Genomic DNA, 23,562 nt, shown 5'->3' with positions numbered 1-23,562 from the left:
TCTGCATGACCAAGTGAATCACTGGTTCGATGGATCAGTAGATTGCATTTTGCATTCGTGCAATTTGCACTTCACCGAAAACACGTCGACTTCGTCCAGGTACCCCCAAATTTCTCCCAGAGTACAAAAACACGTGAATTAGGTGAGTGAATGTGCCTAAATTTCCTTTAATTGAGTAGACTTGTATTTCTGAGTTCCTTGTCATGGATCGGCATTCCGTCCAGTGTGTATATTAGTCCAGATTCATCACATTCTTGGGTTGCATAAGCGGTTTCTTTTAACTAGAACAGATGGATGATGATTATACTTTCTCAGTGATTGGATCGGATATCAAAAGGTGGTGGAATCGCTACAGATTAGCGCCCCATATCAATGAACGCTGTGAGCTGGTGTGGAGCGCACGAAATTGCGCGGGAGTGAGGAGAGCAGGTGAGGGAAATGACAGAGAACTTTGTGCTAGGGTTTCAGGTGGGATCAGACCTACTTTGAAAGTGCAACCTTTGGAAATATTAAATGATAATAAGAGCATATTATATGCCTGTACACATATCACAACAAACTGAAATAGTAACATTTTATAATTAAAATTTATTTGGGGTCAGTTTGAGGGAGCCTAGTCAGAAAAAGTTTGAATACCACTGTCCTATATTATAATTATAAAACGTCGGCCGCCTTTGGTTTGGACAGAGCTGGTTGTAATGTGGAGAGCAGGGACGGATTACGGACCGGGCCAGTGGGGCCGGTGCCCAGGGGCCCTTGGGGTGCAGGGGGCCCATGGGGCCCCTAACCCAAAACAATTTGCAACGCTTATCAACTATGTATTTTCGTTTGTCTATTTTAGATGGCCTACATTCTTTGATTCTGCCTACAAGGGCCCCTGACCCTATAGGGAGGGCGTTTGGCTGTCAAGGGCCCTTGAATTGTGGTGGTGGTGGTGGGGGGCTCTCGCGAACGTTTTGCCCAGGGGCCCACACAACCCATAATCCGTCCCTGGTGGGGAGAAGCCATCAGTTTTTAAGACAGTAGTTTACCTTTACTTATTCCTTTGATAAACATTACTTTAACTTCCGACACTCACTGAACTAGGAGCATAAACTCAGTATGGGGAAATGTAATCAAATATTAACTGTTTTATGACATAATATTTCCATTATCACTATACGTTATCTTGCGGTAGTGCGTTTTTAACCTTTAGACATTTCTAACGAGCTTTTTTGGTAATGCGTCTTCCGGTAGTGGTTGAATGTCATCAGCAAAGATGTTCCATGTCAAAAGAATTACTCAAAATAGGTCATTTAGATGATGACCCACTTCTATCGCTAGAGGGAGACGTGGAGGTGTCGAGAGTTCCCAAATTATTGGTGGGGGGGAACACGGAAAGATACATAGGCACCGTAACGATAACTGGGTTCAAAAACTGGGTAGTTGATTTTTCGTCCAATCTATTAAGAAATTATAAAATAATAATAATAACAGTAACTCTGAAAAAGCTGTCTGTGCGATTTCCATGTTTAATCAGAAGCAACGCGCTTCTCGGGGGCGGGCCGAGGTTGGGCTCGGCGCTGACGTCACATTTTACGCGCCTGCGCTAGAACCACTCAGCATGTTTATGTGCGCGTGCGGGTCCGTGCGGGGCTGAGCCGGCGGCCAGTCACGCGAGTCCCGTCGCGACAGTAGCTGTTCCCACACACACGAACACGGATACGCAGATATAACCTCAATATGTGTTAAAAAGAACTAAAGGCAGGGACACGTTTTAGGGTGGTTAAATCAGAATACCATCATCTGTCCAGGGAGCGCGTCGACAGTGAACATCGCGGAGGACACCTGACCGAAGAGGGGCACTTGAATCGTACTTTCCCCTGACAAGTAAGTACAATAACCTGCGCGCCCTCGCGTTTATATGAACGTTACGAGGACGGAAATTAACTCGCTATTTTTACCGCTTACTCTTCCATTTAGAGTGCTCCTACTGCATTAGCGAGCCGCCTTCAGTATCTGTATAATGAGACCGACTTTCCATAATTAGGTTAACTAATATGAAACCACGACATGGATGCGCTGTTTGGCGAAAGGCACCGGTTCAGCGCGTCATCGCAACCGAGGGCAGGAAGGGTAACGGGCAGTAGGTAGCGTAGCTGTAAAGGGACTGGCCCCCATAACGGATAGTCATTCAGCCTTCGCTTCAGATAGAGGTAAAATCACGGCGGATGACCAGATATCCTGTCCTGAGTAGGTAAGGCAGTCGATTGTGTTGGTAGTTAAAATCTGTCATGATCTGAAAGCCGAACAAGAGATTGATCTTCTGTGACGTTGGGACGCCTTTTTATGTATAAGAATTGGGTAAAAATGACAAATGACGCACATTTCCCCCAAGATCGAGCTCACTCGACAGCGTGACGCTTCTGGCGCCGCCGTAGGTGCCCATCGGTGGCAGCGGTGACATTTGCATGGCACTTTACGGCACTTTCTTGCACATGGCTCGTAACTGGCTGTAATTCACACACTTCATCTTCCCGATAAGGAGTTTCCTGCATCGCGTGTGCCGCTCACGCAGGGGCATTCACGTTACGTGTCGTGTCATTTTAAAACCGCAGTAAATGGTTTAAGTCGCTTGATTGACGAATTCTGGTTTCAAGATGAATTTCGTGGTCAGACAATACTTTGTGAATTTTGGTGCGGATCGGATTTTGCGTTAGTCATGCTTATCGTGCATGTTTTGCGATGGACTGGCGTCCCATAAACAATACAGGCCCCGGGGTCACCGCGATCCACAGTATGTTTTAAATGAACGAAAAGCACTACCTAGGACATGAACTAATAACTGACAATCTACTGATACTTGGCCTGCATCACCGCTGTAAATCCTCGAACAGCGATGTGGGCTTTCTGTGTCAGACCACCGTTAAATGTCACCTTAGTGGATTGCGGACACTCCGCTAAAGCATATCTCATTATCTGTCATTCCGCTCGAGGTGGGGAGTTCCGCACGCCAACCTTTACTCAGTCTTTTTATTACTATTATTTCCGACAAATTGTCACTCCAGGCGACCCATTTCCAATCCTACTTTTTGGAAAGAGTAAACTTGCTCGTTTTCCCGATACATCCAATCACGTATGCACACCCTATCTCGCCCTGTGTTGAAATCAGCAGGATGCTGCTCCTGACCACGGACTGCCCCACCCTAACAGAAGTAGGCCTAGCAATTAGTGTTTCTCGGCGAGTAGCTAGATAGCATAAAGTTCAGGTGCATTATATCACTTCCAATTGTCGTGAGGAATTAATGGATGTTGCGGCGCGCGCGTACGTTCTTCTGGATGCTGGACGTGCTCCGCGTGCTGGAAGCGGGGCGGCGGGTAAACTTACTGTGGATGATAGGAAAAAAAAAGCACACGATACGAAGCAGTGCCGATTGAGAATTGCATCACCCCGGGCATATCTGCCCGCCTCACCTTGGCTGTGTTTTTGTGTCCTTATCCTTATCTAACTTCCCCACCCTGTCTTCATCAGTCCTGTACCTGCTCTCCCTCCAAACGCAGCGATCACGTCCTCGTTGCTTTAAAAAATAAATACAATGACCATGGTCTGTATAAGCCTGACAGCTGAGTAAGTTATTTAAATTCCAAGTCAATATAAAAGACTACAGAATGACAGCTAATCGAAGATCAGTTTGCTCCGTGGTGTGTGTGTGTGTGTCTGTCTGTCTGTCTGTCTTTTAAACATCCTCATCATGATTACCTCGTGTTGCCTTCTGCTATTCCGTGGCTACACGTCCTTTGGTATGTGGGTATTAGCTGTAATACACTTACAAGCACTCGGGCAAATAATTACTTTAAAAAAGTGTCTACTTGTCATCCTTTCAGATAATCACCCACACCTGCGCTTTTATATACTATATCATGTTATCAGTATACTTTAAGCATTTTTAATTACATTTGAATGAGAGTAGACCCACTCCAGTAATGCATGTAATCCCTGTGGATGACACTGGGTGCCCGTCTGCATTATGTTCGCTAAATGACCAGAAACGGCTGCCTTGCACTAAGCCAGGAATAGAATTTGGCAGTGACACTTGGGCCTAGATGCCCAGCTGATCAGTTCCCAAACATTGGCCCCGTTCCCTAAGGTCCCCATGGAGACGCCTGGGCGGAGAGGATGTGCAGAGTGTCTCGGCTCCGATGTCATAACACCGCTGTCACCCTCCGTTAGGGAGTGGCTGCGTTCCAGTGGTGTGTCTGCGTCCGCTTGTGAGTTTGGCCCAACATCAGCTTCCCACGGCTGCTGTGTGTTCTGGCTCATCGGGTCCCCGTCCCTCGCTCATCTACGAAAAAAAATGATGATCTAAAACCTCTCCATGGCGACTGCTCCTCCTGCTGGCCTGGGATGTCAGCCTGCTGGATGGCTGCAGTTCCTACGTTCTGTGATTTCATTTGTAGGCAGTAAAAGGTTTCTGTACTTTGTAGAGTTTTAAGTGATTTGCCAAATAAATGATCTAAGTGTTAATTATAAGGTTAACCAAACTACTGGGATGTCATATCCATTCTCAGGCAGCAGTGTGCTAGTTGCATGGGTATCAATATAAGAGTAAGATGCTGTTCCAGCTGCAGAACTGACCCCACACGCTGTTCACACAGCTGGTGGGGGTCTTTATTTCCTCTTTGTCCTGCGTGCCCAACAGAACATGCTCCTTAGCTCTGGTATCCACGGTTACAAGGTGGTCTAGCGCCCCCCTGCTGCAGGAGCTAATTGAACAAATACTTCTCTTAATTAGCAGCAGTGAGGAATGTGGTTTCCCCAGGCTGGGGATTTATGGCTTGACAGCAGTACCAGTACCCCCGCCCCCCCAGCGCTACCTCGGGTCGTGACTTTCAGCGAGGCTGGTTGTCCAGTTCCCTCTGTCTAGCACTACCACAGCGGTGACACATCCGCATTGCATGTGGAAATGGGGTAAGTGGCACAGGGGCTGTTCATCTCCTATCGTTTGGTTATGTGGGGCCTGACCACAGCAGAGTAAACTCAGCTGCTCAGATCTGTGCACTTAAACTGGATGCATGTCTCCAATAGGGAAAAACTTTCTAGTTCTGTCAGACTACACTTTCTCTGTTTATCAGCTGTTAAGAGCAATAAAGTGAATTTTTTTTGTAATAGTTTTTTTTTTTTAACAGGTTTTAATGTTTTCGGATTTAGATATTCATTTGTAGAAAGAGTGAGGTTTTGAAGCCCATTGGTTATGGGGGGCTTATTGTTTTCTGTCAATCTATGTGTAACTCAGCTCACTTTAGTTAAATCTGTTGTTGATTGGCGTATAGTAATTCCATCTGTGCTCATTCACCAAAAACACGTTTTAACACAATAATTTAGAAATATGCAGGTTATAAATTGCCTGCTAAGGCACCACTGGATTCCTTTGACCCAGATATATATATGAAAATGTTTCCAAGATTAATTATTTGTAGTTAATCTCTCAACATTCCCAGTCTGAAATAAAGTGAAATAAAAGTGTATATATATATGATACTGAGCATTCTGAGGATTACTTGTTTCCCGAGAGGCTAAACCAAACTTAATTAGAACTTTGGGGGATTTGTGTTCATCGGGTGACGAGCATGAAACAGGATCTGATGAGATGTAAATCAGGGAAAACCTGTTCTTAAATTGCAGGAAGTTGGATGAAGTTGGATAAAGATGTCTTGCGTGAGTTAAAAAAAAATATTTTAAATCCCCCCCCTCTCCAAGAAAAATGCTTTAACACACTGTCATTAATAGATCATCCCCCATTTCTGCAGTGTGTGTGTGTTCATCGTGGTGTTGCCCCTCTCCTTTCAGTATTACCCGCAGGAGGTGCGCCAACACATTTTCTGGAAAAGATTTAAGCGCCAAAACTGAACACGTTCAAAGTAGCATCCAAATTGCTGCAGGTTAGGTAGCTAAAGCAAAGGCGTGTCAGGAAAAGGTACTAACGTGAAACCTGATCCTCAGTCAGCTGCAGGTCTTAAACTAGGAATGCTGGTGATTTAGGTGGAGTTGTGGTAGATGTCGATGAAAAACATATTGTTGATGTGACCTTGAATATCGTGCTTTATTTCAGTTACTTCTCATAACGTCCCAGTTTTTGCTACATAAGGGTACAGTATGTATATAAAAAAAAGAACTTTAAAAATGTAATAACGGCACAAAATGGATCTGATTTGCCCCATGAAGCTAGTCTTCAGTATAAATGGACCCTACTTCCCAGACCTTCCAGGAATTAAAAAAAAAAAAAAAACAAACATATGCCATTCTGTGCTGATCTGAAGGGGAGATTGTAATAGAGACGGACAGTTTCCAGGTGTTAATGCATGTAATTTTTTCTTCCCCTATGAGTGATAATTTGTGGTATAGAAGGGGAACTGCTCTCTGAGTTTACCGGTGCCGGTATTTCCTCTAGGCTGCGCCACTGGGCTGCCCTCAGAGCATGTGACTGAGCTGGATTCCCCCGCGAGTGATAATTTGTGGTATAGAAGGGGGACTGCTCTCTGAGTTTACCTTTGCCGGTATTTCCTCTAGGCTGCGCCACTGGGCCGCCCTCGGAGCATGTGACTGAGCAGGATTCCCCGCGAGTGATAATTTGTGGTATAGAAGGGGGACTGCTCTCTGAGTTTACCGGTGCCGGTATTTCCTCTAGGGCGCGCCACTGGGCTGCCCTCAGAGCATGTGACTGGATCGGAGGAGGAGCAGTGAGGATACATCTTAAAACGAGCTTCGGGGAAGGAGCGTCTGGAATGGGTGTGGGCAAGAACGTCACCTCGAAGGCTGCGGATTCCATCGGGGAGGGAGCCATCTGTGAAGACGAGGTTAAGAACGACCAAGGCTTCTACCCCATTCCCGTGAGTAGCTCACTTCCGTATCCTCCAAGCACCTGCTCTTCTTTCCTCCCAGCATTGTGTGTAGTGCCTGGTCTCGTTCCAGGATCCCGCCCATGTGCTCTGTGCTAATCACTAATTGTATTTTAGCTTATAGGTGCATCCCCCGTTTTGGGCATGTGTGAGAGGGTGTGTCACTTTGCTCCGGTGCTGTTCTCACCGGGACCAGGGAGGGGCGGCTCTGCGTACGAGCTGTGGCACGGTCGGGCCCGTGGAGTCAGAGGTGTTTGGTTCTGCCTGCAGGGCTTCAAGTTGGGAGCCCTGCTGGCTTCACGTGCACTGTGGCAGCCATGGCGACCAAAAACCCAAGCCTGTGCAGGCCTAGACCGGTTTGTCAGGACGGCCTGATTAAAGGGACTTTTAATTAAAGCACGGTGGTAAATTTTTCAATTCTCCCCCCCAATAGCACTTCCCTGACAAAAGACTTCTTCAGCCACGACTTATTTAATATTCTTTTTCCCAGCAGTAACTTATTAAATATTGTAGCGCTGTCTTTTCCTGGCATTTTACTGGCATTATAGTCATGCAGACTAGGCCCCGCCTCTTTCCACTATGTACTTGCCCCGCCCCTTTCACTACACCTGCCCGTCCCACCTTGATGGCGTGCTAACCAGCATAATAGATGAATGTGGGACAAAAACACTGCATAAGGAACACGATGTAATACTCCCTAAATGTGTCCTTGGTTGCCTCCCCTGCCCACTTTAGTGACGTGCTGTTTTTTATGTACGGATGTACCATGTTAGATCTCCCCGGGGGGGAGCATTTTTTCTCATTGAATACTGTTTACTCAGGATCTTCTAAGGGTAACAAAGTAAAAGCCGATTCAAAGCTTGTGCAGGCTCGTCGCTCTTCTCTAGCCGTGTTCCTCCCATGTGGCCTTCAGGAAATCCCATTGTTGGAGGTTCGAGTAGGGTGTGGCTTATTTTGTATGCCGATTTGGATTGTTTTTGTCCTCATCTCCTTATTTTCTGGCTGTTTCATTAGCTTGTGTTCTGCTTGTGTGTGTTTGCGTAGTTTTGATACTTCACAAACAGAATGTCCCACTAGTGTATCAAAGACTGGCTACCAGACCACCCCCCCACTTTGTTCCTGACAGGTGGTGGTTAATCGAGTAGGCGCGCCCCCTGCAGACCAGGATGGAGAAGACACTGAGCTCATGGCCAATTTTTCCAAGGGGGGTCCAGGCGAAGACAAGGTAGGGAAGCCACTGTTGGTCTGTCATCAGCGTTTTTCTTTTCTTTTCTTATTCACCATAACTCCAGGAAAGGTGGCAAAGTCTGCAGAGAATGAGTATAATCTCCCTGAAGACTGGGGAGAGGATTGCAAAGTATCTTTATTGTAAAATTCACTGAGAGGCTAATTCAGTACATAGTGCCAGGTATGGCCCACTTTTGCCTCCAGGACGGTTTTAAGGGCAGGTGAGTCGTGTGTTTATGGAAGCCTTTCTGCACGACACTGTTGTACTACGGTGGCATTTTTGTGACCTGACTCTTAGCTGTGACAAGTCTGGCCGTTCCCTTCTGACCTCGCTCAGTTACAAGGTGCTTTCACTCTGAGACCTGCCTCTGACTGAATGCTTTTTCTTTATTGTCGTCTGGAGTGTGATGGTTCACAAAATGCTGGAACCTCCTCGTCTGGCACCGGCAATGACGTCGCATGTAAAATCACGTAGATGGTACATTATAGCCTATCTAAGGCTTAGCCACGCCGGAACTGGGCCCCCTGACGCGGTCTGCGTGCTGCATGGATGCAGCTACAGCCGCTGTTCGTAGGAGGAAGCTGTTTGCATTCACGAGGAAATTAATACGCAGTAAAATAAAAGAAGACACGGTGATAAGTACGGGAATGCTGATAAAGAATGAAGAGAATGCAGTTTGACTGAACTGGAGTGATAGCTGAGCGAAGGAAAGACTCCACCCCCCCCACCCCCGTTAAAGGTGATTCGGAAATGTCAGCCAAACTCAGATAGGCCCATGATACAGCACATTTCCATGTGTATTAGCACAATATGTAATACATGTGTGCTGAATCAGCCGGCACGGTCCTGGATAAAATATGAATCTCAATATTCTCATGCGATTCCTGCGCAAAATATTTCTTTATTATTATCATTATTGCCCTGATGAAGGTGGAATAAACAATATGTAGACATGCACGGTATATCAGTCAACGCACTGAAAACGTCCCATTTCTTAATCTTCATCAGTATTCTAAATTAGCAGCACTGGAGCTGCTATTGAACTAATGTAGAAGATTGCATTGGACAGTCAGCCATTTTCCATAGTGAAGGACAAGGGAAGTACTGGCCTGCGATGTGTTTACAGCCTATAAATTAATCTTTCGTTTTCCACACAATATATGAATTATTTTGTCATTTTGCTAATCTGTACCAGCAGGCTCGGCAAGTTTTACTGCTTTTTCTGAATAAAAAGATAATGTGATTCAGCTGTACGTCTTGTGTTACACTGTAACTTGCAGTACTGTATTCTAATATGTCTGTAGTCTATTGTAATCTAATCTGTCTATTCTATGTATTTAGATTGGTTTTAGTGAATTTAAAATGGTACATTACTTTTTGTGAGATTAATAGTTTTGTATAGCACTTTTACATAAATAATTTGAATTTCAAATGCTTGAGTAGTATTTTTGCTTTTACTCGATTTCAGTGCGATATCTGTACTTTTACCACCACCGATCCTCCCACACATTCTGCGCAAGTGATTGTGCGCTGATCCAGCCTGTCTGCCCCCTGCTTTATTGAGGCATATTTTTTTCATGAATTTAGTTTTAAGCATTAATAGGAAGAGGTGAGACACTTAAAACAAGAAATGAATCACTGGTATTAATTCTAATGAACTTAGAAGTTTTCCTGTTTTTTGATTGCAGAATCTATTTTACTAAAGTATAATACGTCTATTAATATTATCTAGTGTACCCATGATTTTTTGCCATACTCAGCCTGTAAAGTCAGAAGATATTTGAGAATGAAATTGCCTAGTGTGAAGTCCTGTTATACTGACTCACATATGACGTTTTTATGCATTATTAAAAGCTCATCAGGGCAGGTCTCTCCTTTATATTCCCAGAATCATTGCATAACTTAAATAATAAATACAATTGAATGACCTTGATAGTCGGTGAAGTCATTTAATATTTAAAGTCAGTGTATTCATTCGTGTTTGTTCATTTGTTCGTCCATTCACTCCCTCTTTCATCAATTCCATATACAGCTCTGGAAAAAATTGAGACCATTTAAGGTTTTTTTTTTTTTTTTTAAAGAATTTGCATTGTTTAACCCTGGCTTAATCCCGGTTCCGCTGGCAGAAAGCTACACAGAGTGCTGGGCTACTTCCAGGCTCAAAGTTTTTAAGACAGCAGTGCACCTAAACCAGTTAAAGCAGGAGACACTGAGAACGACCAGAAACCAGCCAGGTCGAGGGTAGAAGCGACTCTCTAATGCCAGTGATGACTGTCAGCGTATCTGACCGTGGCTCATACATCGGAGGATGACCTTAAGTGGCCTTCAAAGACGACGGGAAACATTAAGTGTTGTGAAGCGGCTGCTGGGACAGTTCGTATCAGGCTCTGAGAAGCAGGACTGAAGTCCCATAAAGTCCCATTAAGCACTAAGACGTCCTTTATCAATGAGAAGCGGGAAAAACCCAGGCTACAGCTGGCAGAAAAACTGTATATTATTACACAGGTCCATGCCCATAAATTGAGAAATGAGTGAAACTAAATATTTTGCTGCGGTCTCTTAATTTTTTGTTGGAGCTATATATGTGTTAAAGTTATTTCAAGTGTCATAAGTCCGAGAAGCATTTTCCAGTTTTTCTTGAATGACGTTTAGATGTCCGTCTTCCCGTCTCTCTGTCTGTGTGCAGAGCTTTGTGTCGGAGACGGTGGGGAGCACAGACAGTGCAGATGCCAGGCGACTGGACATGATCTACACCATCGAAGACACGCCGCCCTGGTACCTCTGTGTGTTTCTGGGCCTCCAGGTGAGCAGAATGTCGGCTTCTCGGGCGCTAACAGGACGCCATGACGCTTGGGCAAGGTATAAAACTGCAGTCATTCTAATAAAACACAATTTTTTTTTGAGGATTTCACCACACTCCACTGCAAAAAACCCCCACAAAACTTCCCTTCGAAAATCAGCCATATGCACCTGCATGTTTTGACTGTCCTCCTCCTCCTCACCCGCCTCTCTCCCCTCTTTCACACACAGCACTACCTGACCTGCTTCAGCGGCACCATCGCTGTGCCCTTCCTCCTGGCAGAAGCCATGTGTGTCGGCTACGACCAGTGGGCCACCAGCCAGCTCATTGGCACCATCTTCTTCTGTGTGGGCATCACCACCCTGCTGCAGACCACGCTGGGCTGCCGGTAACGCTGCAGGGCCCCTCCATCTGTCCGCCCTGCACTCTGCCGTTTATGTTCCACCTCAGCCGCGATTTTTCTGTTCAAAAGCAGGAGTTAGGGGCTTAAAACTGAACAGTGGGGTATTAGCGACAAAGCAGGTTTACGTACTTCGATTTATCTCACCAGCTAAAAACGATGATTAGGTTCCTCCTGACAGGGAAAGGATTCACTGAAGCTCTCAGATTCCGTAAGTGAGAAAAAAATCGTGGAAATGTCCCTGCGTGGAAGCAGACACCAACCACAATCAGCAGTATTTCTGCTGTGTCAGGGTGACTCTCCTCCCAGCTGTCTGCTGCAACTGCCGATTTAAGTTCGCTTTTTATGATTTTTATAATTCACTTTTTATGCAGAAGTACAAAGTGTGCATTGGCACTGTGAACTCGTGTGATTTTTCGTATTAAGCTCACCAGGGTGTCACAACTAGGGGCTGAAAACCCCCTGTGGTACCAAGCTATCGACGCACAGATGTTCGCTATACCCACTTCCTCAGATCCCTTCTAAAGACGTACTGTTCACCTCATTCAGTAAAATAGTCACCCCAGTCCTTCCTCTTTCCACTTTTAAGCAGCTGGGACAATGTAAACCCCACTGGAGCGTAACGATGAGCTCGAGCACCTGTACTTAATAAATAAGGCCGTATTTAGCTGGGGTTGTGCTCACGTTGAGATGCTAAAGGCTTTTTCAGTGAATAGACCGGCGCGTGTGAGTTTGGTATCCAGCATACAGGCCACATGCAGGGCCCTGACCCAGGACAACCTTCCCTCTCTAATTTTTAAAAGGTGGTGCTTTTCTGCTACTAGCTGAAAATATCTGCCACCCTCCCCCCATGGATTTAATGGAAATAGACTGCAAGTGAAACTGTTCCAACCACATGACGCTGAAAGCTTTGAGGGGTTTTTGTTTGTTTTTTCCCCATGCAGCCTGATGAAATCGTTACCATATTTCCGAGAATCCTGATAGAAAAAGAAGCGAGTTTATCTTTCAGACTTGCTCTGTTGTTTGTAAAAGTCCACTTTCCTTTTGTGAGATTTACAGGACCACAAACACACTTTTCTAAACATGGTTTTGTGGAGCAGGTCCCAAAACAGTGTTTTACATGCTGAACTCACCAGTGTTTTCACTCACATCTTAAAGTGTCATGATGTCACATTATGGAATTTACGGAATTGGGACATCATGGTTTAAACATTTTTTTCTGCATAGACATATTAATTGAATTTTTAAATGTAATTTATAAATGTATATGTGGAATATGATACTCGAAGGTACCACATTTTGGATAAAATGTAACCTGTTTTTTTTAATCTGAATTTAGTTGAACCCTTTTTGTTGTGCTGAATTCGTTGGGGCACACTGCTGGTGCGCGTTTGGGGAAGTCGCTCTTAAAGTTCGTTGAGTGTACACTTTTGCTGGTTTGCTTGGGACTCGTGAATAATGTGTCTGAGTCAGGAGATTCCCGCTTTCTCGCGGAGAGATGAGGAAGAGCACAGGATGTGGCTGACTGTCACATGAGCTGTCATGATGAGTCAGATCATAGCCCCTATCCCCCCTGCCTGTTCTACAGGTGCAATTTTGATCATTAATTATTAATGAATTAAAACACTAATTAGGGGGGTGTAGCTGATAAAAAACAATGCTGTCTTGATCAAGTCAATTAAATTGTTTAATTATGGAAATAAAGTAGATATGTTTTTATCTGGTAGAATTATTAGAGACCTGCCACATTCCTCATGATCATTTGCTACCTTTCATTCCCAAGGCCTTAGTGTCCTTAGTAGTGACATCTAGTGGTTTGGTGATGATATTGCACTGGAAATAAACTTCAAAGAAATCATTCTTCTTTTGTGCCTGCTTTGTCCTGTTTCTCAGCCTCCCCCTCTTCCAGGCCAGTGCCTTTGCCTTTCTGGCTCCTGCCCGTGCCATCCTGTCCCTGGACAAATGGAAGTGTAACAGCACAGGTGAGGTCACATGACGGGTAGCTGAGCGTGATCCTCCACCAGAGCGAATCTGAGGAAGGAATTTGGTGGCCAGCTGAGATCCTTCTCCCTGTAAAGGGCTGCATGGCCGGCTGCATGCATAGGCTTTTTACATGAACTGAAAGTCACACGGCTTCATATGCACAATCTCACCCAGGATTAGAACATCTGCTGATTGTGAGTAAAATGTGAGAATCGTTGTGAAAGCGTCATTCCTCCTTACCCTCCTCCATCTCCTCCTCCCTATTCTTCTTTCCCTTTCACTTAGTCGCTCCTGTGATAAATGACACCATGCTCCTCCACACAGAGCACATCTGGCACCCACGGATCCGAGAGGTAATGGGGGGGGGGGGGGATCTCCGTTTGTTACAGAATTGATGGCATGAGGCTGTTGTGTCACTTTGTGCAAATCTGAGTGGGAGGGGCAGAGAGAGGGCAGTGAAGGGTGGAGTCTCACTGTCGCTGCCCCCCCCCCCCCCTTCCACATCCCCCCCCCACACACAGATCCAGGGCGCCATCATTGTGTCTTCCCTCATTGAGGTGTTCATCGGGGCTCTGGGCCTGCCTGGCTTTTTACTGAAGTACATCGGCCCCCTGACCATCACCCCCACAGTGGCTCTCATTGGCCTGTCGGGCTTCCAGGCCGCTGGAGAGCGGGCAGGCAAACACTGGGGCATCGCTATGCTGTGAGTATATGGTACTGCAACAGTTGGCTATACGCACAAAGTGTTTATATACAGTGTGATTCGAACATCCTTCCCAGAGAGCTCCTCTGGGATTGTCACAAGGCTAATCACTGCCTGTGAATTTAATTTTAGGTTAATGGAAAAGAGGGTGTGTCTCATGATTAGGGTATTTCCCCTTCAGAACAATCTTCCTGGTGCTGCTCTTCTCCCAGTACGCCCGCAACGTTCAGCTGCCCCTCCCCATCTACAAGTCCAAGAAGGGCTGGACCTCCTACCGCCTGCAGCTCTTCAAGATGTTCCCAGTGAGTGTCTCTCTAGCACCCCCTGCAGGCCATCTGTGGTTTAGCATCCACCCTTGGTAAAACCAATGGGCGTTTGCAAATTTAGTGATCATTGTTGACACACCACAGCACACAGTGCACAATAACAAAATGTGTCCTCTGCATTTAACCCATATGTGACGTCGTGACATAGCAGGGGGCAGCTAATTCAGCACCCGGGGGGCAGTGCTTACAGGCGGCACTTTGCTCAGGGAACCTCAGTGGTGCCTTGCTGGTCGGAGATTATCTGCAATCTTTAATCAATTACAAGTTCGCTCCCGTAACCATTAAGCGACCACTGTCCAAATTTAATGTACCAAGGGGTAGGGAGGCAGGAACTATCACACAGGTTTGTTTTACAACTTTTTCCTGACTTCATCATTTTAAATACTGGGGGCTATATATTTCAGATTTCAAGTTTAAATTCTATGTTTTGCAGTGCTACTATAGTACAGGGCACAAAGTAAAAGGTTAGTGGCTTATTGGAAGGAAAGACGGGAATCGAATAATTTGACTGAAACAACCAGAATGAATGCAGTAATTATAAGGCGCTCTCTCTCTCTCTCTCTCTCTCTCTCTCTCTCTCTCTCTCTCTCTCTCTCTCTGTCCCTCTCTCTCTCTCTCTCTCTCACTCTTTCTGCTGCATCAGATCATCATGGCCATCCTGGTTTCTTGGTTCCTGTGCTTCATCTTCACCGTGACGGATATCTTCCCCCCACGGAAGAATGAGTACGGGTTCTATGCCCGCACTGACGCTCGCCAGGGAGTCGTCGCCGCTGCCCCCTGGTTCAAGATCCCCTACCCCCGTGAGTGTCATGGTCACAGCGTTGACCCCTGGTAACAGGAATGCGGGTCGAATCCCAGAGTTATGCAAGGACACAAGACCTAATTTGGTTTAACTGGTCTGAGTCGGTCATCAGGATTGATAACAGGCAATCAAGTATTAGTTTACTCCACGGTTGGTCCTCTGGTGTTGTGTGTTATAACTAACTAGTTTAGCCTAGACCAATGACTGCTGTAGACTGTGCCCCAGTGGATTAGGACTCTGGGTGCTTGTGAGCAGGAGGTTGCCAGAGAACCAGTTGGGATTGGAGAAAAGGCTATTTCTTACATAGATGAGTATATTGTATAACTTCCATCGCATACCGAGGTCTGTATGTCGTGGGGAGTCACAGGGGGCGAGGTTGTCGCTGATGTCAGCCTCGACGGCCCTATTTCCCATAGTGCAGTGGGGCCTGCCTACCGTATCCGTGGCAGGAGTCATCGGTATGATGAGCGCAGTCGTGTCCAGCATCATCGAGTCCATTGGTGATTACTATGCCTGCGCCCGGCTCTCATGCGCCCCGCCTCCACCCATCCACGCCATCAACAGGTACCCGTACTTCCTCCTGCTATAGAGTTCATATGCAAATGATTGTTATAGGAATGCGGTTTGACGGATTCACCTGCACTCTCACAGAGGGATCATGATAGAGGGGCTGTCCTGTGTCCTGGATGGCCTGTTCGGGACGGGCAATGGCTCCACCTCCTCCAGCCCCAACATCGGAGTGTTGGGCATCACCAAGGTAACACCGCCCCGGTAACGCCTGACCCTCAGTGGCCTGACGGAGTCTTTGCTCCTGGTTGCCAGTAGAGGGGGAGGTATGGCAGCTGCGGGAGGCCATGTTCAGGTCTCAAGTAATGACACGGGTGCTGATAGTTTGAGTGGCGTCAACTTATTTTAGGAAAAGGATTTATGGAAGGTGAGGAAATGTGAAGTGTGTCCCTGGTGTGTTGTTACCCTGAGATTCTGAGTGTAGTTTTTAGCTGCTGTAATTTGTGTTTCAGGATCCTTTAGTCAGTTTATTGCAGTGAATTTGGTTTCCTTGTTCTTTATTTTATTATCCCACTGCTTGTTGGCGGTTGTGTATTTTGGGGAGATTTCAGTGTGAGTGTGTCAGCTTCCTTCTCTTTTCTGGGCTGTTTTCATGTGGCAGTGATGCTCGTTCTGACCACGTTTCAGTTCTGCAAGCCTGATGTCCATTAACCTTGCTGCCTGCTTTGAATGTGGCGATTGGAATGTGTTCAAGGGCTCAGGCACAGAGTTTACATGGGCAGTTATGCAATATATCAAGCACAGCACTGATATTTCTGTTCCTCCAAAAGGGGAGGGGGGTTTGGGGAAAATAATTAAACCTACAAAGTAATGCAGTACTCTCACAAAACACTCTGATTTGATTTTTCCTTTTAAAATAGACCAGAAGCGAGTAAGCCATACTATCTGTTTCCATATGGTAAAGGTGATATTGGTAGGTAGCATTAAAGAAGCATCTGATGTTTTATTTTTTTAGAATGGGTGGCAGGAAGATATTTAAAGCTGAACATTTTTCTCGCGCTTCTGAGAATAATTCCGAACGCAGTTGTGAGCCTCTGTGTAGAGCATCTTCAAATTTTAAGTATGTAAGTAAAGTTTGTTTATAAGGCACTTTTTATAGACACAAGTCACAAAGTGCTGTATAAAAATATAACATTAAAAATAAGAATGCCAAGTAGAATATAAAAAACAAACGAGAAATAAAGACACTTGAAAAATATATTAGAGAACAAAACACAAGCGGCGTTAACTCAGCTCTATTCAAAGGCCTTAAACAAGACAGGGTTAGGATGTATTTTAAAGGAGTCAACTGACTCAGCAGAGCGCAAGGCTAGTGGCCAGTGCCTAGTGGCCAGTGCCTAGTGGCCAGTGCCTAGCAGCAGCGTTTTGTATTAACTGTAGCTGAGAAAAGAGATTTGTTCAGACGTGAATACAGAACATTACAATAATCTAGATGTGAAGAGATAAAAGCATGGACTAGCATGGCCAGTACTGATTTTGAAACCACTGACCTCAGTTTAGAAAGATTTCTCAAATGATAAAAAGAAGAGCTGCTGACAGACTTTATAAGTGGATCTAGGCTCAACAACTGGTCAGAAACAACCCCCAAGTTACGTAAGCTTGGTTTTGCAACTGGGGAGACGGGCCATCTTGAGACTGGTCTCAGGATGGAGGCTAGGGGGAGCAACAATTAGAACCTCCATCTTACCAGAATTCACCTGCAAATGATTGTTGCAGAGCCAATTTTTAATCTCTGACAGGCAGTTAACCAAAATAGACTTATTAATTTCATTGGGTTTAAATGAGAAATACAACTGAAGGTCGTCTGCATAAAGGTGATATGAGATGTACTTGAAGGAGTTTATAACCTGAGACAGCGGAAGGATGTATAAAGAAAACAGCAGTTGTCCGAGAATCGAGCTTTGAGGGACACCACAGGTCAGAGGAGCAGTAGTAGATGTAAAATCTAAAACACGAACTGAGAAACTCCTATCTGATAGATAAGAGTAGAACCAGTTTAGGTTCCCTGGACCCCATAAGGGAAAATTCAATTTAATAAAAACTAAAAATGCAAAAACTGGGTATGGCTTAAGGTTGTCATAGTGAGCCATCAGTCCAATATTACTCAATATGAAAAAGTACACTATTCCTTACACCTGCACTCCATATGAATTGAAATGTCTGTGTTCACAGCACTATTGTCTATTATTATCGTATCTGTATGCCATTGTTCTCCATACAGGGTGTTGATGAATGAGTGAGCATTAAGTAACACATCTTAAACCTTGATCAATCCAGTGCTGAATGTGTGTGATGCAGTATTAGCAGGCAAGTGACCTTGGCGAGTGCCCTGTCTTTCTCCTCTGAGCTGGGCCATCTTCCTCCTCCCCCTCCTCCTCCAACAGGTGGGCAGCAGGCGTGTGATACAGTACGGGGCGGCCCTCATGCTGTTGTTGGGCCTGGTGGGGAAGTTCAGCGCGCTGTTCGCCTCGCTGCCGGACCCGGTGCTGGGCGCCCTCTTCTGCACGCTCTTCGGCATGATCACCGCCGTGGGCCTCTCCAACCTGCAGTTCATCGACCTCAACTCCTCTCGCAACCTCTTTGTGCTGGGGTTCTCCATCTTCTTCGGGTTGATGCTGCCTAGCTACCTCAGAGAGAACCCGCTGGTTACAGGTAGGGAAGCCTGAGAGACACACAGACAGGAAACACACTCCCACTGGTACCAGTTCTACAAGCCGATCTTAAAATACAGCATTGCAGGTATAACTTTGGACACGTTATGAAACGTACATTAAGAACCTCCTGGAATGCTGAATGAATTTCTCTCAAAAAAAAAAATCTTAACTTTATCACTCAGCCAGAAAAAAATTAGAAAAATACCATTTTCTCTCTGACATTTAAACCTGATCTGTTTGGGAAAAGCACGCTGGAGTTAATTTCAAATTTATCAAAAGAATTTAAGCTCATGTACACTAAGTGCATTTAAGAAACACATTCTTCCAAACAGAGAATGCAGTTCTTATTTAAACACCTGTTTAAGCTCAGGCTTTCCAGTACTCTTGAGATTAGTCAGTGATACCAAAGAGTCAGTATGAATCAGGTTGTCTAATAGAAAAACTTTCAACTTCTGTCATCTCCAGCAGCAATTCCATGATATCCATAATAGATTTGATAAAATGTAGTTTGAAGATATTTGGAAAAACTTAGACCTTGGTCGGCTATCGTGTTCTTGAAGCAAAATTCGATCAGGAAAACACTGGAAAATTGTGAAATTCCACATTGAGTCCAGCCTAACAAGAGAGTCGAAGGAGGACGGTCTGGGTTAAACACACTTGGCAATGAGAGAGAGGGACAAGCAGAAATCACGAGGAATGTGTCATTGTTCTTCCATGCCAGAAGAGTGCTAGTTACAGCAAAATGTTCAGAAATGTTCTCAATAGTCTTTAAATTGCTTAGGCAAAAATATATATTTGTGAAGGAGAGCAAGCCAATGATTCTGTATTAAAGCAAAAAGAATTGGGTCTGCCGGCTCACCATGTGGAAAACGGACTGATAATAAAACTGGAAATTCTGTAAACCTGCACTACCGTTTTCGTTAGGCTTTGTCAAGCTGGGAAATTTAGTTTGGGCTTTCTATTATTCCAAATAAACCTACTAAAATATGTTTTGATGATTTAAAGAAAGTGCTACATAAATATCATGGTGATGATTGAAAAAGGTAAAGTAATCTTGGAAATATATTAGTTTTTAATACATTTATTACAAAATAGAGGTAAGCAGAAACCACAATTGCTAGGATCAGTGGAAATTTTGTTTACAAGAGACACATAATTCATGTCAAAGATTCATTAAGCAAAAATCGATAGGTAAAGCCTTGTACTTCAATAGACTGATTTTATAATGTGAGACAATTCTGTATCGGGAAGTGAGCTCAAGAAGAGTGGAAGCAGATTGTTCCTCTTCGGAGACATGATAAAGCATCAGTGGTATACAGTGGAACTGTATGTTCAACATTATTATTGGATGTGGCGAGTTCTGCTAATGGTTCAGTCGCCAAAGCAAATAGGAGGGGCGAGAGAGCGGAACGCTGCCTAATTCTGTGTTATACGAATTGGCTACAACGTAAGGCCATTATTGCTGACTGCTAGAGGGTTGGAATAAAGCAAGTTAACAAGATAATATAAAATTACAGCCCAAATCAAATGTTTGGAGAGTAGCAACAAGGAAGCTCTGTTGTACTTCTCTGCGTTCAGAGACAGCTTAACGACAGTGGGATTCATTCATTCTTCTAGAAAAGTCGACAGTCTTTAATTGCTTAGGAGTATTATCCACCCCATAATGTGTCTTCACAAGACCTGTCTGGTCAGGCTTGATTATTTTAGGAAAGACCACCTCTAATCGGCAAGCAAGAACCGTAGCCATAATTTTGCAATCAGTGTTAAGTAGCCTGATAAGTCAGTCTTGAGGGTCCTTTTCCTTCATAAGAAGCAGACATATTGTGCCACTTTTCAATGTATCAGCTATTGAGTCATGGTTTAGCAGGTCTTGCAATGCAGGCATGAGTACTGTATGGAATTCAGGTCAGAATAACTTAGAAATCACAGCTCGGTACCCATCTGGGCCTGGTGACTTATGAGATGACCTAGATTGAAAGATTTCTGAAACCTCGACATAGAATTAAGATTCTATGCATCTTCCATGGAAGAAATTCTAGTTTTAGCCATTATATGGTATGTTGGATGTCTCTCATGATTACACATAACATACTCTGTACTTATGTTGCTGAATATACACATTGACACCCTTAATCACTGCCCCCCCTCCACTCCACACAGGCATTGCTGAGATTGACCAGGTCCTCAATGTGCTTCTGACCACGGCGATGTTTGTGGGAGGCTCTGTGGCATTTGTGCTGGATAACACTATTCCAGGTAAGTGCTCCTCTACTCCGCCTGTAGTAGCGGTGAATGGACAGCAGGTGGCATCCCAATTATATCCCAAAGGTTTGTGCTTCTAGTGCTGTTGATTGTTGTGTGACTGTCTGCATCCTATCCAAGGTGTCCCCTCCCTTATTCCCTTCTTGGGGTAGGATCCAAGCTAACCAGGCTCACTGCATGGCAGTGTTTCCCAATCCAGTCCTTGGGGACCCACAGACAGTCCACGTCTTTCCTCCCTCCCAGCTCCCTACCGGACTGTCTGGCAGGGAGCTTGGAGGGAGCAAAAACATGGACCGGGCTGGGTCCCCAAGGATCGGGTTGGGAAACACTACTGTACTGGATATGATTACAGAATATGAACAGATTGTAATGATATGATACTGTATTCAGTAAGGTTCTGTGTTTTATAAACCCTGCTCTACCTGCCCCCTCCCCCCACCCAGGTACCCTGGCAGAGCGGGGCATCCGCCGGCTGAAGCGAGGCGTACACTACAGCGCTGCCGAGCTGGAGGGCATGCGCTCCTACGACCTGCCATTCGGCATGGACTTCCTGCGACGCCACCGCATCTTCCAGTACCTGCCCGTCAGCCCCACCTTTGCCGGCTACCCCCAGGGAATGAGCCGGTCGGGCTGCGGGAGGCGGGCCAGGGCCAGAGGGGCTGAGGGCGGCCCAGACGAGGACCCAGGGGCTGAGAGCGAAGTATAGCAGGTGGCCATGGATAGAGGTTATGCAAGATGCAGAGGACTAGAACATTCCATTTCTAAACTTCCATTTTTTTGTGTTGAGTTTGCAGACTTAAAATGCACTTGGTGCTGCTGTTGATGGGTTCCATTCGGAACCGGGGAGCCTATTGGGTCAGTCTACTGTTGCTGCAGGTTTTTCTGGACCGAACCGATTACAGATCATCAGTACAACTGATGATGAAAACAGGTTATAACTTTAAGTTTACACAACCAGGTCGGGATAAAAACGACCCACTGAGAGTGCAGCCAATGAACAAAAAACAATTTATGCAGAGAAGCAGGCAAACACTTGGATAACATTTGACACTCTGTTGAGGATCAGGTCGCCTTGCCCTATTATTCCGACTTATGCTACCTGATCCACGATCAGGGTGTGGGCTCATTCGTGAAATCAAGAAACGGTATTTGTGAATTCACACGCGAGCATTAACGCGTAAAAGTATGCGGGGCGATAAGGAGGCGGCCTCGCCTTACACTGAGACAAAGCGCCATTTTTCTTTTACGCTCCGTGCTATGATATTTAATAGCCAGCAGTATTTTTCACGTTTTATTTCTTTCAGTGTGTCCGGCTGCCAACATTAGGAGTTAAAGTCCGTTTGCTGGCTATAGTTTATTCATGGATAGAAATTCTCATGAACTTAAAACTGCGATAAAATAAGTTATTTGCATATCGTACTGACGACATTAGTCTTGTACGGGGAAAACCTGGTCCTCGTGCTGTTGAAATTAATTTTTAGTTTCTGATCTGTCAACGTACTGTACCATTAACGTGGCGCTGCTGTCTGCGGGGTATTTCTAACGTTGAAACCTAAGAGTCATTATTGCACATGAAAAGCTTATGGTTTGCTTGAGTATTCGGCAGGGACGTTATTAATGATCTGACAGTCTCCGCGGTGGCTCTGACATTAAAGGCAGATCTAGAAACCTGCTTTGAGCACCATGCCCAGCTTTTGAGGTGCCAAAATAGTCCTCGTCCCGTTATATTTTGTACGCTATTTTATGCTTGCAAAGGCATTGGCAGGTTATATTTTTTCTATATAAAAGGACGAGTTCTCTGACTTCCAAAGACCCAGTTAGAGAGCAGCGCCTGCGTGGTCCCGATATATTCGGCATTTTATTTTTAGTAATCTTGTAAGTTGCGTTTCGGCCATGTCTGGACCCCCAGTTCCTTTAGACAGTATGTTAAGCATGCGAATGTTACTGGGATGTACGGTTGGAGTCGGGGAGCGGGAGGGACAATTAAGTGACCTTAGTCTACCATGTGTGAGTAGAGGATCAGACCGTGTCGTGCGGGCCGAGAGCGGACACCCGATCGTTCAAGGCTGAACCGGTCATTCACTTTCCGCTACGGTGGAGTGGCGTCGGCAGGGATCCCTGCATGATCCGGATAATCCTGCCGTGCGGACAGGATCCGGCCAGTAAAACCAGACCGATGGAAGCAGCAGGAGTGTGTGAAGGTTTTCCAAAGACCCGAGACGACGGTCTCATTTGCTGGTATTAATCAGCAATAATCTTGTCAAACCCACACGCAGACCGCTTCTCTAACTGGACTTGTATCAGTCTGGTCGTTTCTATTTGATTAGAAGGACACTGGAATACCGCTATTAATCTTGTGCACTGTTTTACATCTGATTTATGGCTATTCAACCTGTAGTGACAATATACCGCAATGAAATGTTTTTATAATGAAATCGCAAAAGAAAAAAAAATCTCTTCAGTTTTTTGAAGGGAAAGATGTCCAGTAATATACATGGCCAGGTGTGTATATGTATATTACAATGAAATATTTGATTTTGTTTAGTGTTTTATTATTCTTATGCTTACGGACAATGTTGGTAAAGTAAAAATGCAGTCAATCTTAAATCTTCCAAAGGTGCACTATTATGTTACATTATTTAAGACGAATTCTTAGACCTGGTGAGCGAATATTGTTATTTTCAACTACAATTGTCAGAATATTTTTCTAACATTGTTTTCCTTTTGATGTTAATAATTGTAAAAAGAGAGAAAAGATGTTTTAAGACAAATGTTTATAGGCTATACCCGTGCAGTATAAATGTATATTAAAATACACTGATATAAATTCTTGGAATAGACGTCCTGCACACTAATAAAATCCAATAATATCTCTTCCTCAAATCTATTTAAATAAAGGATGCTGATTGCTTCGTGCCTTTTGTCTTTATGGTTTCCTCTGTCGGAGGACTTGTCTCTCTT

General features: G+C 44.9%; 1 protein-coding gene across 1 annotated transcript; it reads left to right on the top strand.

Moving 5' to 3' along the window:
- The first annotated feature begins 1,597 nt into the window (after positions 1–1,597).
- Positions 1,598–23,517, top strand: LOC125745762 (solute carrier family 23 member 2-like). Its single transcript, XM_049018938.1, has 15 exons — positions 1,598–1,869; positions 6,666–6,867; positions 8,003–8,101; positions 10,791–10,907; positions 11,135–11,292; positions 13,198–13,286; positions 13,573–13,640; positions 13,809–13,990; positions 14,172–14,292; positions 14,960–15,116; positions 15,535–15,682; positions 15,770–15,875; positions 18,070–18,337; positions 20,500–20,595; positions 21,045–23,517. The coding sequence occupies exons 2-15, from the start codon at positions 6,763–6,765 to the stop codon at positions 21,305–21,307; spliced, it is 1,977 nt and encodes a 658-aa protein (XP_048874895.1). The 5' UTR covers positions 1,598–1,869; positions 6,666–6,762; the 3' UTR covers positions 21,308–23,517.
- The last annotated feature ends 45 nt before the right edge of the window (positions 23,518–23,562 follow it).

The sequence above is a fragment of the Brienomyrus brachyistius genome, chromosome 7 (assembly GCF_023856365.1).
Source record: "Brienomyrus brachyistius isolate T26 chromosome 7, BBRACH_0.4, whole genome shotgun sequence".
Taxonomy (NCBI): Eukaryota; Metazoa; Chordata; class Actinopteri; order Osteoglossiformes; family Mormyridae; genus Brienomyrus; species Brienomyrus brachyistius.
The sequence above is the reverse complement of the archived record's forward strand: the minus strand, read 5'-3'. Positions and strand labels throughout refer to the sequence as shown.

Bases quoted from the DNA above. Each gene is read 5' to 3' on its own strand.
- LOC125745762 (XM_049018938.1), top strand. From the start codon at position 6,763: ATGGGTGTGGGCAAGAACGTCACCTCGAAGGCTGCGGATTCCATCGGG. The intron at 13,287-13,572 runs GTGAGGTCACAT...CCTTTCACTTAG, and splicing joins ATGGAAGTGTAACAGCACAG to TCGCTCCTGTGATAAATGAC. The intron at 15,117-15,534 runs GTGAGTGTCATG...TATTTCCCATAG, and splicing joins GTTCAAGATCCCCTACCCCC to TGCAGTGGGGCCTGCCTACC.